General features: G+C 40.4%; 1 protein-coding gene across 4 annotated transcripts in view; it reads left to right on the forward strand.

Annotated features, from left to right (window-relative positions):
* LGSN (lengsin, lens protein with glutamine synthetase domain) overlaps nt 1-4,671 on the forward strand; it is a 40,129-nt gene extending 35,458 nt beyond the window's left edge. For all 4 annotated transcript variants that reach the window (XM_045070413.1, XM_013047390.1, XM_004775646.2 and 1 more), the window contains one exon: nt 1,500-4,671. In XM_045070413.1, coding sequence (XP_044926348.1) covers nt 1,500-2,699 — 1,200 coding nt within the window. In that variant the 3' untranslated portion in view covers nt 2,700-4,671. The remainder of the gene's footprint in view (nt 1-1,499) is intronic.
* The last annotated feature ends 12,806 nt before the right edge of the window (nt 4,672-17,477 follow it).

The following is a 17,477-nucleotide window of genomic DNA, read 5'->3' on the forward strand; positions in this document are numbered from 1 at the left end:
GCTATCAACCTCATGATACGCACTGACATAATGGAAACCAAACCTTACAGTTAGCTTCTCCCCTACCATTAATGTAACCTTCAACGCATGAAGCTTTGTTATATCACTATGACAAAATTTCTAGAAACTGTTTTAACGTGTCTGCTCAACTTTATAACCTCATCATGTCCCTGTTGTCTGGAACATAGCAAAAGTTAAATGAATGACCAAATACACTGACCCCAAGAGGTCTATGGCTAGAAAGTGCCTAAGCAACCATTGAGCCTAATACGTTTGTTACACAGACATGGAGGCCGACTCACTCGGTCCAGTGATTTGCCTAACTTCACCCAAGTGATGAATGAAAGAGTTAGGCTTAGAAGTCAGACTTGTTGACACTCAGTTCGTGGCTGACTTGAAGGCGGTAACACGTTTTGGAACTATAGCTTTGGAGATCTAGGTCCACGCTCACAGGCCAAGTTTCGGGGACTGTGAGGCTGTTATGTATTCATTCTTAGTGGGTTGTGTAAGTGGATGAAGAGAGGAGTGCAGCTGTCAGCAGACCTGGGACCTCTGGGTGACAGACCAGGTTCCTTAGGATGACTGTTGTGTGTGTCCTAGGACTAACCACTGTTAAGTTCCTGGAAGGACTGAAGATTCTCAATTAACTATAGGGATTACAACAAAATAAGCCATAAATAAAACCTTAGCTGAGATATTAGCAACTATGCCATAAAATAAAAAGTGCTTTAAAAAGGACTAGGTTATGATCATTTCAAACAATTTCACAAGGCTTTACCTTTGTCATTTGCTATAAAGACATTTCCTTTATTATTGTACCTTTTATTTAATGACTGCTATTTTCAGATCTCAAACATATAAAGCCTTCTAGGCTAAAAATATTAAGAGTTGTTTATAAAAGTAACTCGGGATTTATTTTAAAATATTTTAAATTTGGTGGCCCCTGGGTGGCTCAGTTGGTTAAGCAGGCAACTCTTGGTTTCAGCTCAGGTCATGATGTCAGAGTCCTGGGATCAAGTCTGAGTGGGGGGCTCCCCATCAGCAGGGAGTCTGCTTAAGGAAGCTCTCTCTCCCATTCCCTCTGCCCTGGCCCTCACCATCTCTCTGTTTCTCTCAAATAAATAAATACATTTTTTTAAAAGATTATATTTGTTTATTTAACAGACAGAGATCACAAGTAGGCAGAGAGGCAGGCAGAGAGGAAGGGAAGCAGGCTCCCTGCTGAGCAGAGAGCCTGATGCGGGGCTTGATCCCAGGACCATGAGATCATACCTGAGCCGAAGGTGGAGGCTTAACCCACTGAGCCACCCAGGCTCCCCTAAATAAATACATCTGAAAAAAATAAAATATTTAGAATGTATTTGATATTAAGCTAATGTTAACCAATGGATGTTAAAGACATTTTTTTTTTCCTCATGAGCAATGTGTCTCCCCACCCCCACCCTTTCCTTTGCTTTCAAGGGTCAAAACCTGATTGCTCTGATCTTTAATTTCCTCAGGAAAAAGTGATCCACGGCGTCTGCATGCCCCGAGGTTATCTGGAACTGATACCGAATCCTAAGGATGATGAAGTGGATCACATAAGAGCAACGTGTTTTAATAGTGACATCGTCCTGATGCCAGAGCTCTCAACCTTCCGGGTTCTGCCATGGGCTGAGAGAACTGCCAGAGTGATATGTGACACGTTCACTGTGACTGGTGAGCCTCTTTTGACTTCCCCACGGTACATCGCCAAAAGGCAGCTGAGCCAGCTGCAGGACGCTGGCTTTTCCCTGCTCTCCGCCTTCATCTATGATTTTTGCATTTTTGCTGTGCCCGAAATTATCAATTCAAAGACCATCTCTTTCCCTGCTTCAACACTGCTAAATAATCATGACCAGCCTTTCATCCAGGAGCTCGTTGATGGTTTGTATCACACTGGAGCCAATGTCGAGAGTTTTTCCTCCTCTACCAGGCCCGGTCAGATGGAAATCTGTTTTTTGCCTGAATTTGGCATCAGTGCAGCTGATAATGCATTCACCCTCAGAACAGGTGTCAAAGAAGTGGCAAGGAAATATAATTACATCGCCAGCTTTTTCATCGAGACCGGATTCTGCAATTCAGGAATTTTGTCTCACAGTCTCTGGGATGTCGGGGGGAAGAAAAATATGTTTTGCAGCAATTCTGGAGTCGAGGAGCTCACGATCACTGGGAAAAAATGGTTGGCAGGGCTCTTGAAGCACTCTGCTGCTCTCAGCTGCCTGATGGCTCCTGCTGTTAGCTGCCGGAAGCGATATTCCAAGGAGAGTAAAGACCTCAAGGAGAGTGTGCCTACAACATGGGGATACAATGACAACAGCTGTGCTTTTAATATCAAGTGTCACGGTGAGAAAGGCAGCCGAATAGAAAATAAACTGGGCTCCGCGACTGCAAATCCATACCTGGTGCTGGCGGCGACGGTTGCTGCGGGCTTGGATGGACTTCAAAGCAGCGATGGTGTCCTGGCCGGTCCCAATGACAGCACGGACTTCTGTCAGGCCAAATCTGCAGAGATCCCTTTGAAACTGGAAGATGCTCTTGTAGCACTGGAGGAAGATCAGTGTCTGAGACAGGCCCTGGGGGAAACTTTCATTCGCTACTTTGTTGCCATGAAAAAATATGAGCTGGAAAATGAAGAAACAGATGCTGAGAGAAATAAATTCTTAGAATATTTTATTTAGACTAGAACCCTTAACTATTCTTTTGGAGATGTGTTTTTTAAGTAGCTGATCTCCCAGGGAGAAAAGAGTGGATTTTTATAATCAACGACAAAAGGACTACATAGGCTTTCGCTCTTTTTTTGTCCCCATGGAATATTTGACGGATGAAGTGGGACTGCCGAGAGGATTCTGATAGTAGAAGCAAACAATAAAGTTGTGGTGCAGCTGTAATATGCAGATTTCCCAGGTCTTGTTGGTCAGTCATCGTTTCCGCTATGTATGTTGACCTAGAGAGAAATATTCAGTTATTTCAGGCAACAGATACATTCATACAATCAAAAAGTCTTAAGAATTACCAAGCAAAATGTAAACGACTGAAAGAAAAAAAGAATTTCAATTATACACATACATTGTGACAGCCAGGGAGACAAAAATGCTTACTAATACAGTATCAGTAATCTAGATAAATAGAGGGCAGCCACTCTGTTACCTGCCCTTTCCCCATCCTTCTGCCATTACCCCTCCCATTGGCTCACCTGCCAGGAATGTGGCTAGGGGAACGCTGTTGGGAATGGAGCTCATGCAAGATGGAATAACAAGGAGGAAGCTCTGCTTTATGGAGCAAAATTTGCCAGAATCATTGTGATCTTTCTAAATATGTAAGGTTCCAAAAATATGTCACGATGACAAGTGAGCGGAAGGTTTCCCAGTACGTCAACTTCTTTGTGCCCTTCTTTACTAGCTCCTGAAAGTCCTGGGAAGTTCAAGGCTACAATGTGCTCAAGAAACAAATCCATAAGAAATAAAATTTGATGGAGAACAATGAGGTCAAATATTTGAAAGTCATGAAATTTTTTCTTTAAACAATAGCCCATATAAAGCCCCAGATATAAAACACAGGTGGAACGGGTGTGTGCTTGGGGATACGTGGGCTCTTCATGCTTTGTTCTGTTCTTCAGAGCTATGATTTCAAAGGCACCTGTAGTGCTTTGTGAAGTGTGAGAACAACAGTCTACATAACCAGGGCTATGTTTGCAGTTTAAATATATATATTTAAATGACTGGTTCTGCTGCCCACAGAGGACGCTATGTCCCCAAGAATATTAAATGTTCCAGACCTTCATTTGAATGAGACAATATTGTAATTATCACTAAAGTTTAGCCTCTTTGGGGAAGAAATCCAAAATCCACTGACTAGCAAATGAAAACCCTATTCTCCTGCTTAGGATCAAACAGGAGATTTTATGTTCAATTAAAACTGACAGTGGTCTCAATTTAGATAGCAAACACAAAAGCAGAGGATTAGACTTGGCTCAGATCCTCCTATTTGAATTTGTAGTACCCAGTAGCTTAAATAGGGAAAGTAATCTGTCCTTCACTAATTGCTCCCCTCTTTGCTCCTCTGAGCAGAAGTGTGTCTGGATACATAAGAATAATGTTCTTGGTGGATTAAAAGGTAGAGGAAAAGGTAGAGCAGGGTGGGTGGAGAAGGAAAGGAATTTGCCCTGAGTGGTCTGAGTATGAAATTCCATTCATTCTGTCATGGGAAGGATAGTTGGGAGGAACCAAGCCCATGACAGCTTGCTAGTTATTTGCCAATATCCATTCTCCCTCTGTTCTCAGGAATACCATCTAAATGTGTCAGTTGGGAACACACACTATGGAAAATAAAATCACATTTCTGAGTTCCCACTGTGGCTGAGCGTGGCTGTGTTATTAGAGTCTGGCCAAAGAGCTGTAAGTAGAAGTGTTGTATGGAAGCTCTGGGAAACTTCTTTGAAGGACAGATACTCTGTTTCCTGCCCTTTCTCTATCCTTCTGCATTTGCTCTTCCAGTTGGCTAACCTGCAGGTGTTGTGGCTAGAGAAATGCCCTTGGGAACGGAGCCCATCTACAGTGGAGTAACAAGGAAAAAGCTCTGCCTTGTGAAGCAGAACTCGACTTGCCTACATTCAGATTTTTACCTGGGAGAGAAATAAACTATCTGCTTTAAGGCACAGTGATTTTGTGTCTTTGTTACTGTAACAAAACTTACCTTCCTTCCTGCTTCTGTGACTGTGTGTATATGCATGTGTGTGTCTGCGTGTGCACGTGTGTCTGGGTGTGTGTGTATGTATGTGTGGGGGGAAACATTTGAGGCATTTGGAGATGAAGGATTAAAGATAGAATAAACAGGGAAAGACCATTTCCTCAATCTTTGCACATTTATTTTTTTCTTTTTGAGAGAGACAGCAAACATGCCCTCGTGTGCAGAAGGAGAAGGGGGGACAGTCTTCAGCAGGCTCTTGCTGGGCATGGAGCCTGACGATGCGGGGCTTGATCTCAGGATCTGGAGATCATGACCTGAGCCGAAATCAAGAGGCAGTCACTTAACTGATTGAGCCATCCAGGTGCCCCTCAGTCTTTCTGCCTTTTTTTTTTTTTTTTTTTAAGATTTTTATTTATTTATTTGACAGAGAGAGATCACAAGTAGGCAGAGAGGCAGGCAGAGAGAGAGAGAGAGGGAAGCAGGCTCCCCGCTGAGCAGAGAGCCCGATGTGGGACTCGATCCCAGGACCCTGAGATCATGACCTGAGCTGAAGGCAGCGGCTTAACCCACTGAGCCACCCAGGCGCCCAGTCTTTCTGCTTTTTGAGAGAGAATCTGAATTAGAGGGATCCATACACATTAAAAAACACAAAAAACAAAAAACAAAAAACAAAACTGTACTGTTTCCCAGCCTAACAGAGCTGTATAGGCAACTTGGTCATGCATGGGCCTTCATGAAACATGGCTAGTGCTTTGGTTTGTTTTTTCCACAACAAATAGAAGATGTTATAAAAATTCTGCTAATCAAGTTGTTTGTAACCCCCTCCCCCTTACATCCTATTGGCATAACTTAAAACAACACAATACTCAGGATGGCGGTGTGTGGGATTTATGTAACTAGGAATAATACCTTCAGTGTTAATTGTGCCGTAGTGAGTTGACAGAAAATATTCAGTCATGTGTTATCAATCAATAAGTTGGTATGGCCATCTTTGCAGAGATTTCCCTTGCGTGCTGATGCATATTGTTTTGTAAGGTAAACCCAAAGTAAACATGGACCAAAGTTAGGGGGCTAAAGAAATATTGTGTAGATGTAAAACATTCCATCACCTGTCTTTTCTATTTCATTTATCTGTTCACAAGCTTTCTATTTCAGAGGAGAGTTTTTAAAAAATTTTTTATTTATTCATTTGAGAGAGAATGAGAGAACGCCAGCGGTGGAGGGGAGGGTGTGCAAGCAGGGGTAAGGTGGGGAGAGAGGGACCAGGAAGAAGGGCTTGATCCCAAGACCCTGATCATGTCTTGAGCCAAAGGCAGACACTTAGTCAACGGAGCCACCCAGGCACCCCTCGAAGGGGGACTTTCTACTGATGCTTCTACCTTTTTAGCCTCAGCAAGAGAGCCAGATACTCACTCAACAGCATTTATTGGGTACATTTTGTGTGCTAAGCCTTCATACCAGGCTAGACTCAGTAAAAGATGAGCAGACAATGAAAGCGTTTTGGATCTGTTTATCTTCAGCAGAATAAAATCTTTTTTTTTTTTTTTTTCTTGGTAGACCTAATGCTGAAAAAAACTATTTATTTGGAAGGCTGCTTTATGGCTTGAAAAGGACGCTTTATGAATCTCTTTACAGAAATTACTTTCTTATTTTCATTTGCTATAATTGTTCTAATCAAAGCTTAGGGGAAAATGTGATTACTGAATTTAAAGTTGGTTATTAAATGAGTATACATAAGAAATGTAAATGAAAAACTATAATGTTTTAAGACTAGAAACTAAAACATTAGTATCATAGTGAGAAGTTTCTATTTTCAAGGACACTTTATGATCTTAAATTTCATTTTACAGTGTCTGAATAATAACGAAGCTTGAAATGATGATTTGAAGGCAATGAAAGATCTGAAAACTTTAATATGAATAAAAATTGAAAGTGTACCGTTAAGGTCTGAACTTATCAGCAATGAACAACAGTTTATTGACTCACCTCCAGTCTCCTGTTTCACAAAATAGACTTCCCAATATGTTTGCAATATAGGTATTATTGGACAGTACCTTTAATCTTGGATTTCCTATTCAAAGTGTCTCCAAACATTACATACGTACAAAATGGCCTATATATTCTGTTAAAGTGTTTCTCAGATTGCCTGGAGTTGGCAGGATGGATTTCCCAAGTAGGATGTGAGTTCCAAGAATGAAGGGCACAGATCTGATTATTATTTGTGTTTGTATTTCTTATTCCTTGCAAATGTTCTGGAATTCAATACATGTTTAATCAACCAACCAATCAATCAATCAATGTATATGGGATAAGCAGAATACAGTTCTATGTTTGTACAGTATAATACGGTCACACATATTCTCGTGCCCAGAGAGAGTAGCAAGTAGAAATGGGGATAGCTGAGAGTCAATGATGTGTGTGTGTGTGTGTGTGTGTGTGTTTAAAGATTTTATTTATTTAACAGAGAGACGGAGAGAGAGACAGCAAGAGAGGGAATACAGGCAGGGGGAATGGGAGAGGGAGAAGCAGGCTTCCTGCAGAGCAGGGAGCCTGATATGGGCCTCCATCGCAGGACCCTGGGATCAGGACCTGAGCCAAAGGCAGACGCTTAACGACTGAGCCACCTAGTGCCCCCTGATTTGTGATTTGTTATTAGCTCTGAAATTTCTGCCATTAGATGAACTTCCTCAGCTTCTCCATTTCTAGGAACTCTTGAGTAAACAATTAGATCATAAAAACAGAGAGCAGAGTGGAGTAGTAATCATGCTTTTTGGCCACACTGAATCCTTCAGTAACTGCGTTTTATTTTGAGAATTCCTCACCTTTTGTCTCCTGTCACCCAAGGTAGAAGTTAGAACTTCAGTTTTCCAGGTTTTCTTGCAGTCGTGGTGCAGACTCTGCCAATCAGATGCAATCATTCAACCCTCATGGACTCTACTTCGGGTAAATCCAAGGAGGGAGCAGTGGCCAGAATTCCTGTGGTAGCATCCTGGGGTGGCGTTGGTGGGACAGTTTTGGGTGACAGTGCCTTAGGGTCTCGTGCAACGGTCAGCGTAGCTTCTAAACCTGACTTTCTGACCCTCTCAGATTTTGTGACTTATCTAATATCTCTTAATAAATTCATTTTTCTGCTTAAAATAGCTAGAATTTGCAAAAAGACCCAGAGACAGTACATAAGGGGAAAACTTGGATAAGAAGAAAAGGGATAAAAGGCAAAGAGTACGTCTTAATCTGAAGAGTAGAACAAGTTGATGTTTATATTAGGTTTCGGTTAAACAAAGTTTTATTAGGCTTCGTGTACCAAGCATCATCCGGGTGCTCTTGTACTTGCTGCCTCATTTGACGGTCTCTACAATTTCAGGAGCATGGTATGCTCATTGTTGTAGGTGTAAGAGAGGTAAGAATCAGGAGTTAAGTGTTGGCAGAACTGAGGATCCAATCCAGCCTTCCATCCTTGGAGCATCACGGTCTCTGTGTTCTACCCAAATGTCATTCCCTACACAGTTCCAGCTGAGAACAACCCTGAAAATGAAGCTGCCCATCATATTTTAATGTTAAGGCTTTGGGGCACCAAAGTGCAGGTAGACCCTTAACTAAACGTGCCTTCCCTTTTCGTTAATATGGGTTCAATTTAACGTCATTGCACCAAGTTTTAGTCAATATGTTCGACAACAAATAAATCCCAGCAAACCAGATGTGGAATTGTTCAGGTAACAGATAGCAGATACCTCTACCCAGGCCAGAAGATCTCATCACAAAGGAGTATCAGGTCACAACAGCATCTATTTCAGAACTATTCTTAAAGAAGAATAGTAATCAAAGCCTTAAATAGTTTTATAATTTTTTGAACGTAAATAACAGGTTTCGCACAGTCCTTAGAATTTGAACTGAAATTATTTTGTTCCATCTTCAGAAATATCCTTTGACAGACAAGTGTTCAGCATTCACCGAGAGCACAGAAGATTTGATACTTCTCTCTGGCTGCTTAAGGAATAAAGGATAAGAAAGCACATTGATTTTTAAAACAGTCAGCTCACCTGAAGGGAAAAGGTGTAAATTAAGGTGAAAAGAGAATCCACTGAGGATCTGGCACATGATGAGAAGGTTTCTTTTTTTCCTTTAAGACTTTTCTTTCTTTTATAATTTGATCCAGTTGATTAACTGAACATTTATCTGGAAAGGAAAGAAATGAATGGCTTTAATTAATAGCTGTACAAAGAACTTCCAATATGCAATTCATTGAAAATGAATGAGTGTCTGTGGATTGGACATATACAAGGGATTTGCTGAATAAATTGTTACATGTGGAGAACTTCGCAAAATTAAGCTAGAGGGCGGCAGCGTACCATCAAACATTCAGAACCGGTGGCTTGGAATTCATCACGAAACCTAATATTAAACATGAAAGTAACCAGACCTTAAATGAATGGAAATTGAAAAAAAAAATGTATTAGACATACTAACAGTAGAAATGCATTTCCAATCACATGACTTGCATTTGAATATATTCAGGTTAACAGATATTAAGTACAGGCTCAATATCGGGGCCAGGGGGAGAGAAGAAAAGAGCACTGGAAGGATATAATATTCCTGACACTGAAGGGTAGATTCAAGAGCCATTAGAAATATGAAACCATGGAAACATTAGCTTCATTATGTGATGCCTGAAATTAATCCAGGTTTTTAAAATTCTGGATGACTCTGCAATGGCTTTGGAATAAATAGTTCTGAAAAGGACTAAAGAAGAAATGTTTAATATTTAATAAGCTATGAAAGGAATGATAAAAAAAAATACCTAGCTATAATTTGTTACTTATTTGGAGGTTCGTTTCCATGAATCAGACTATAAAAGCCTCTAAAACATCTATAAATTAAATAAATTCCCCAAAGTGAGAGTTTTCTTTCTGAGATTACTAGAAAACGCATGCCAACTCACCTTGTATGATTACACTTAAGTGTCAGAAGTGAAAAAAAGGTGGCTCGATTTTAGATTGTTATTGACTTAGATCCTAAACAGTTTTTCTATTTAACTCATTAAAAAATTGTTTTGGAGAGATCTTTGTCCATGAATTACTGAAGAGAAAGGTGCAAAACTGAACAATACATGTTTCATTCTCACAAAGAATTTTCAACTTCACTGAAGGAGTAAGACGTATTTTTCAATGTCTATGAATTGAGGACAGTGTTGCAGAAGAGAACAAAACAGCATAGGGGAGAACCCCATTGATCTAGTAATACTAAAGTCTGTCTGTATCTTGTTTGTATGTCCCTGACTCCAATCTTTCTCTCACCAGGATAGACTGGGTTATCAGGATCCATGTCTCCAGGACATGAAGAAGTGTGGCTGGGAAGGAGAGAAGAAACAGCACCTGCTTTGGGCTCTTCCCCTTCCTTCATTCCCTGACAGGGAACTGGCTTTTCACCCCTGCTTTGTCACCTAATGTAAGAGACATCTCTTAGATATTCTAAAGGCCCTGCTCTTCTGGCCTTCTCAGACTCCAATGCTACCAATTACCCTTCTTTACTGTATCTCCTGTGTGGCCCATTCTTGATGTTTCTTTCCCACCAGAATTTAAACATGTTGACACATTTCTAACGGGTGTAATACATGCACACACATCCCAGGAGTGGGAAGAAACTCAATCAATCCCAAGTACCATTCCTACTTTCCAATTTTAAATCAACTTTTTGATTAGGTTACATACCCTTGCTCTTTTTAAAAAAAATTTTTTTAAATTATTTTAGATTTTATTAATTTGTCAGAGAGAGAGAGAGCATGCGGGTGGGGTGACGGGCAGAGGGAGAAGCAGATTCCCTGCTGAGCAGGGAGCCCCATGAGGGGCTGGATCTTGAGACTCCAGGGTCATGACCCAAGGTGAAGGCTGAGGACTGAGCCACCCAGGTGCCCCGCCCTTGCTCTTTCTACCTCCTGTTGTCATTTACTCCTGACAGGTCCGTACCAACAGACTGCTCTCACCCACGTCAACAGTGACCTCCCTCCCTCTTGTTAAACCTGATGGCCATGTCTCCTTTATGTTTCAAGCCTGCAAGGCAGGTAGAATTTGATACAGTTGACCTCTGCCTTTTCGTTGAAATGGTTTTCTCTTGACTTGTAAGAGGCTCCAGGTTTTCTTCTCTCTCCTCACTTCTCAATCTCCTATGAACTTCTGTCTGTCTGATATTTATTGTTGGCTATTATTCAGGATCCTTCTCCTCTCTCTCAAAAGTCCTCTTCTCATTCTAAAATGTGTCCCTGTAACATCTTATCTATTATTAGTTTTACTTTTCATTGATTAACAGTTTTAGTTTGAAGTAATGGCAACCACATTGAACTTGATTAAATAAAAGAGGAGTTTTGGTTTTTTTTCTGGTAGATGTAGAAGTATGCCTCATGGGCCATAAAAACTTGGATGCAGTGAGGTCCCAGAAATGGGTCTAATCAGGGACCAAAACACTGCAGATAAACCAGGACAGCTGTTCTCATCTGTGTTTCTCTTCATGCCAGCATTGTGCTTTCTCTCTTGCCATAGCCTGGCTTTCTGCGTTTCTTTCTCTGTGCAATGGAGAATGGCTCTGGGACCACAGACCAGATTCTTATCTCTTATGTTCAATAAGCCCCTGCCTGAAGCTGAACTTTCCAGTTCTGACTCCAAATTGTCTGGTTCAGTTTGGCCAATGTGCCCACACATGCAGTTAACTGTGGCCTGCAAGGGAGAAGTGACAGTGTACAATCATGACTATTTTCTCTATTACAACATGGAGGGGGCACAGAGAAGGGGGAATCCTTGCAGGATGATGGGAAAAACCCAGTGATTGTCCATGGTAAGTTACATCACTTCCGTTGTCATCTACAAGCAGATGGCTGGCAAATTGATTCTTCAAAAGGCATTTCCACTCAAATGCCTCCCCACCAACCCCCCAACTTAAACTCAAAATCCAGTATTTAACTCATGACCTTTGGCCTAAAAATCTCCATATCAGACCTCTATTATTCTTTCAGTCTTCACTGGTCTCCTTCTAGAAGAGCTCCTTGTCACGCCAAGTTACTGGTCATTTGCTGCCATCCATAGTTTAAGCCCAGGAGACCTGGTGAGACATGTGGTCTCTTCTCTTCAAATAGTCAGGGCTTCCCCTCCCCGCTGATCCCTCTCATCTGTCCACATTAGCATTGCTTCACCTTTTTCTGGTCTAAAGGGTCTTCTGAGTCTGTCATGTCCTCCATCCCCGATGGGCCTACACAGTCCACTGGGCAGAGTCAGCTATGGTTTCACCCCATCCCACACACTGGTTCACAGCTGGTCTGTCATTTCTTTCTATGCTTTTGGCATGTGATCCTGGGCAAGTAACCTAATTTCTTTGAGCCACGTTTCTTTGGTTGATAAAATAAGGATATCCTCCTTCACCACAGCAGGAGGCCTGTTACAATAATTCGTCCTCCTGCCCACCTTTTTAACTTAAAAAGACTATAGGAGCGCCTAGGCAGCTCAGGTGGTGAAGCATCTGACTCTTGATTTCAACCCACATCATGAATCTCAGGGTTGTGTGGCGGAGCCCTGTGTCTGGTCCCATGTTGGGCTCTGCATTGGGCATGGAGCCTGCTTAAGATTCTCTCTCTCCCTCTGCCCCCCCCCCGTCATGCTCTCTCTAAAAGAGAAAAAAGCATCCGACTCTTGATCTCCGGATTTCTTTGTATATTCCTTTAAAAATGTTTCTTTTTATTTATTTATTATTTATTATAATACATGTTATAATAAATAATAAATAAATATTTATTTATTATAAATAAACATTTATCCTTTTTAAAAATGTTCCTTTAAAAATTCCTTTAAAGAAAAACACTAAATGAATGATCCTATGACTTGGTCTTCTAACAGTTAACTGAAAATTTTGCTAAGACTTAGATGAACAGAAACCTAAAGCTGAGTGGAGAATAAAGAAATGTCTTGACTGAAATCTGCAGAGAGCATCTGAATTGGACCCCACAGGCCGCCTACTTCAAATCTTCTTGGCTTCTCTTTCTAGTACAAAACAACAACCTAAGGCTTCGATTGGCAAGGTCGCTTGCCACAGTTGGAGCTCCTAGAGACAGTGGGATAGAATGATACTCTCACTTCAGGGATACTCATTTTTCATATTCATGTACCCAGTCAAAGAGATCTCATCCTGCATGGTGGCCTTCTACTTTGTTTTGGTCAGGGCACAGTAATTGTTTCTGCGAGTCCTGCAGTTCCCAGAGCTGTTACTCTTCCCTGACGGTATGAGAGAGGAGGAAAAAAAAATAGTGAGGCAGCTTTGAGAATCACGTTGGTTACAGGGACGCCCTAAAACAGTGCTGCCCAGAGCTGCTCAAAGGGATCCTTGCAACAGCAGAAGCGTCATTTCCGAGCTTTCCAGAAATGCGAGCTCTCAGGCCCAGGAATGTGTGTTTTCATAAGCGCTTTAGGCGATCTCTCTGCAAGCTCAGGTTTGAAAAGCACTGACCTGCAAGAACGAGACCTGCCCAGGAGTTCGGGAGATTTCCGTAAGGCCCAAATCTAAGGGGAAGATACACAAAGTCTTTGTGGCTTTTGAGAAGCTACTCCCCTGCTTCTAGTTCCTCGTGCCCCTGAGGCTAACATTTGCTATTCTAAACTGCTACGGAGCCAAACAGCTGTTCTCACACCTAGGATATCTTCTTAATACTCTAAAAAGGCTTTTACACGCTTCAAAAAAGTACGTTATCTGCTGTGCTATTAGGTCCAATGTGATGACTATTAATCACGTTTGCAGCTAAGACAGTGAAAAGCTTCTTGACAGGTGAATGATCTCACTTCAGTTCCTCACTTCCTTCTTTAAGGATGGAGAGAGACTCTATATGAAGAATAGTCTCAGGGCACCTGGGTTGCTCAGTTGTTAAGCCTCTGCTTTCAGCATGGGTCATGATCCCAGGGTCCTGGGATCGAGCCCTGCTCAGTGGGAAGCCTGCTTGTCCCTCTCCAACTGCCCTGTGCTTCTGTTCCTTCTCTCCCTATTTCTTTATCATAAATAAATAAAATCTTTAAAAATATATATATATAGTCTCTGATTGAATGGCTCCCAACTTACTGGGTTTAGGATATTAAGAATATAAGTTTGGCAGGACATTTAACCTTGTTAAGCTATCCGATATTTGCAGCAGGCAAAATTCTTGCATGATCAAGAAGTTACATGGCATTTGTTTGGTACTAGTTGGGGTTATGCAACGCCTCTTAATTCTCTCAATGCCTCTTAGTTCTCTCTGATAATAAGCACATTTTTCTCATAGGACAGAAACAGCTAGGTCAGGATATACACTCACAATAGGAAACGCATTGTATACATTGCATTTGTCCACGTTCCTATAAAAGATTCTGAAATTTCTGAAATGCATTGTCCATATCAGATTCACACACACACACACACACACACACACACACACAGGAATAAAAGAGAGAGAGACGTGTATTTATCCACAATAGATCTAAGCCTCTACGTAAAAACATACACAAATGTGCGATTTGCAAAGTGCAGTCATTATGCCTACTGGGACCGCCTAGTGCAGAATCTTCCATGATGCAGTCTGAAATTAGACTCTTGGCTTGAGTCCCAGCCCTATCTCTCATTATCTCTGTATCCTTGTGAAGATTTTGTAAACTTTCTGTACTCAGTTTCTGCATCTGTAAAAGGAGGCTCAAAATAAAATCTCAAAAGTCAACGTGAGGATTAAATTAGTTAATGCATGGAAAGCCCCTGAAATAGTGCCTGATATTTGTTAAACATGAAGTAAATATTTGCAAACAAATCATAGTATTATTATTTTTCTTGTGACAGAGAAAACATGGATTTCCTTTTACCCGTCCCTGTGGTTTGAGACCTTCCCAGCTGGCGGCTATGGTTTAAAAAAAGGAGTTTTCTTAGAGACATTTATGGTAGGTTTGTATAAAGGAAGCACATATGGAGGCGCCTGGGTGGCTCAATGAGTTAAGGCCTCTGCCTTCGGCTCAGGTCATGATCCCAGGGTCTTGGGATCGAGCCCCACATCGGGCTCTCTGCTCTGCAGGAAGCCTGCTTCCTCCCCTCTCTCTCTCTGCTTGCTTCTCTGCCTACTTGTGATTTCTCTCTCTCTGTCAAATAAATAAAATTAAAAAAAAAAAAAAAAAAGGAAGCACATATGGAGACCAGTTTTAGGCTTTAACCCTGATGTCTTCTGGCCTCTGTGTTTGTTTTCCTCTTTCCCATTGTAAATAATTCCCGGACAGGATTATGGGAGTGCCCTCCTCTTCCCTCCTCCTCTTTTCCCTCCTCTTCCCTCCTCACTTTTCTCTTTTTTCTCCTCTCCTTTCTTTGTTTTCTTAGTGTATGGTTTTTAAAAATTTACTTTATTACTTGTAATACACTTCAGAAGTCATCCTTTTTTTTTTTTTTTTTTAAAGATTTTATTTATTTACCTGACAGACAGAGATGACAAGTAGGCAGAGAGAGAAAGGAGGAAGCAGGCTCCCCGCTGAGCAGAGAGCCCGATGTGGGGCTTGGTCCCAGGACCCTGGGATCATGACCTGAGCCGAAGGCAGAGGCTTTAACCCACTGAGCCACCCAGGTGCCCCATCAGAGGTAGTCTTTGACTGACAGAAAATATAATAGTATATCAGATTCAAGTGGTCCTTCAAACATTATTCTTGGGGTCTGCGTTGGTGATATAGTGGTGAGCATAGCTGCCTTCCAAACATTATTCTTCATGGTTATATTTTATATACATGTAAGAAGAAGACGACTTTTGCAAGTGGAACTTTCTAGAAGAAATCCCACATACTATGGATTTTCATCTGCCTGTGAAGTTGAAAGGAATCTTTCTAGCATACCAAATCGCACTGTGTTTCTTGAACAATACAAAGGAATGAAATGCAAGACTATTCATTCATTTGCTTACTACCAAGTACAATTTTCATGTTAAGTCAAAGAAGAAATATGCAGGGTTAAGAGAAAGACAGATTTGAATAATTTATATAAAGGACAAAAACACACAAAAAACAATGTTTGACACTGGGGGTTTCTCTGAAAAGAGCTCATTTTATTAGATTTCAAGGAAATCAAGCTCATTCTAAAGAGTAGCCTTTTAAACAAAAATTGTTCTCAGCGAGGAATATCTATAAATTTAGAAATTAAATATTATGAATTAACAACAGCACTGAGATCAAGAAACATAATATTACACATTTTATGTTTCCTATATAATTTTCAAATCTGAAAACCTTGTAAGACTTTCTTTCCTGAAGACTTTAAAAAAAATCATCTTCAGTCTAGTAATCTATTTTGTGCTACCTCATTTAGTTCTACATGGTTCAAATAGTAATTAACAGTCTTTTCTATATAGGAAAAAAATGGGCAAGTTAAGATATTCAAAGTAATCTCAAAGTATATATAAAATATAGTTAATCTTAAAACAAATGATCACATTGTTATTTCTCCTTTCAAATTTATATTATGAACTTTGGTATTAACACTGTTTTTTGTGAGAACAAAATCTTTCATCTTTCTTCCTAGGAGGAAGATTAGCAACACACATCTTATGCCAGGAACTGTTCTCCTGAGGTTGTTTTTTCATGAATTCCATACAGAACACTGTTTGCTATTGTTCATGGTTGGTTAGAGCCATATCTCAGGCTACGAAGGGCTGCTACTGAGAAATTCACAATGAATTAATGAAATTTCAAGTTTTGTTACCATAGAGTGACACAATAAAATCCTCTGGGATCCATATTAAATCAGAGGGTTTCACTATCAAGTGACTCAGTTGGTTTCATGCTACTGCACAGTGAATAAGAGTCTCTCGATAAACCCACACCATGAGCTTCTATATATCGTACAGTAAATCAATAGCATTTTACAACAGAATTATATGGTAAGCTTCCCTGTGCTTTACTCTAAATCAATGGAGATTCACAATAGGATTCACCTTTTAGCTTCTATGAATTGCATGGTAAATCAAGTATCTTTATTTATTTTAAAACTGGAGAGTTGCTATTACATTAGGCAATATGGCTATAGGCATAACATTTCTGATAAGAATGAAGTCTTATTTCCAAGACTTGCTTCAAGATCATGAGGCAAGTTAGTGAGTTTCTCAAGAATAAAGGTAGGCATTTCTAGGATGTCAGTTATTGGGGCCATTTGGACAAAAGGAGCAAAACTTACTGGAAGGGGCAATACAATTTTCTGAACCATAAACTCATGAAGAAACCAAGGGCTAAGAAATCTTTCTGTTGGTTAAGGGTAAGATGATGATGGGAAAAAAGATTCACAGAGAATGAAGAAGTTGTAAAATGGGAGAGAATGGGATGCTTGTCAAACATTGATTGAAAATCCCATCTAGCAACTAGTAAAAATTTTATTCTTTCTTGCCAGAGAGAAATAGTTACTTGATTCCATAGTCTCTTTTTTATTTAGGATATTTTAGGGGTTGGGAAAAAACCATTTCAGGAGAAAATATTTAACCGATCTGGAAATATTTTCTCAATACTGAAAACTTCATGCCTTTTTGGCACAATGTTATTAATTTTATAGACTAAATTTAAATAGGGTGAGTTCAGATTGGGTTTTAGTGTATGGTAGAGGGGAAGAATTATAAATATCAAATTTGATTTTAAAGAGATTTTCACTTACATGATGATCAAATGAGGTAGACCTTTCAGAAAATCCAAAGTGTGAGTCTTCCAAGCAGATACAGAACAAACATTTTAGGTACCAGTTTAGGTACCAGATACCATTTTAGGTAC

This window comes from Mustela putorius, unplaced genomic scaffold (assembly GCF_011764305.1).
Source record: "Mustela putorius furo isolate JIRA1106 unplaced genomic scaffold, ASM1176430v1.1 tig00003969_pilon_pilon_pilon, whole genome shotgun sequence".
NCBI classification, from domain to species: Eukaryota; Metazoa; Chordata; class Mammalia; order Carnivora; family Mustelidae; genus Mustela; species Mustela putorius.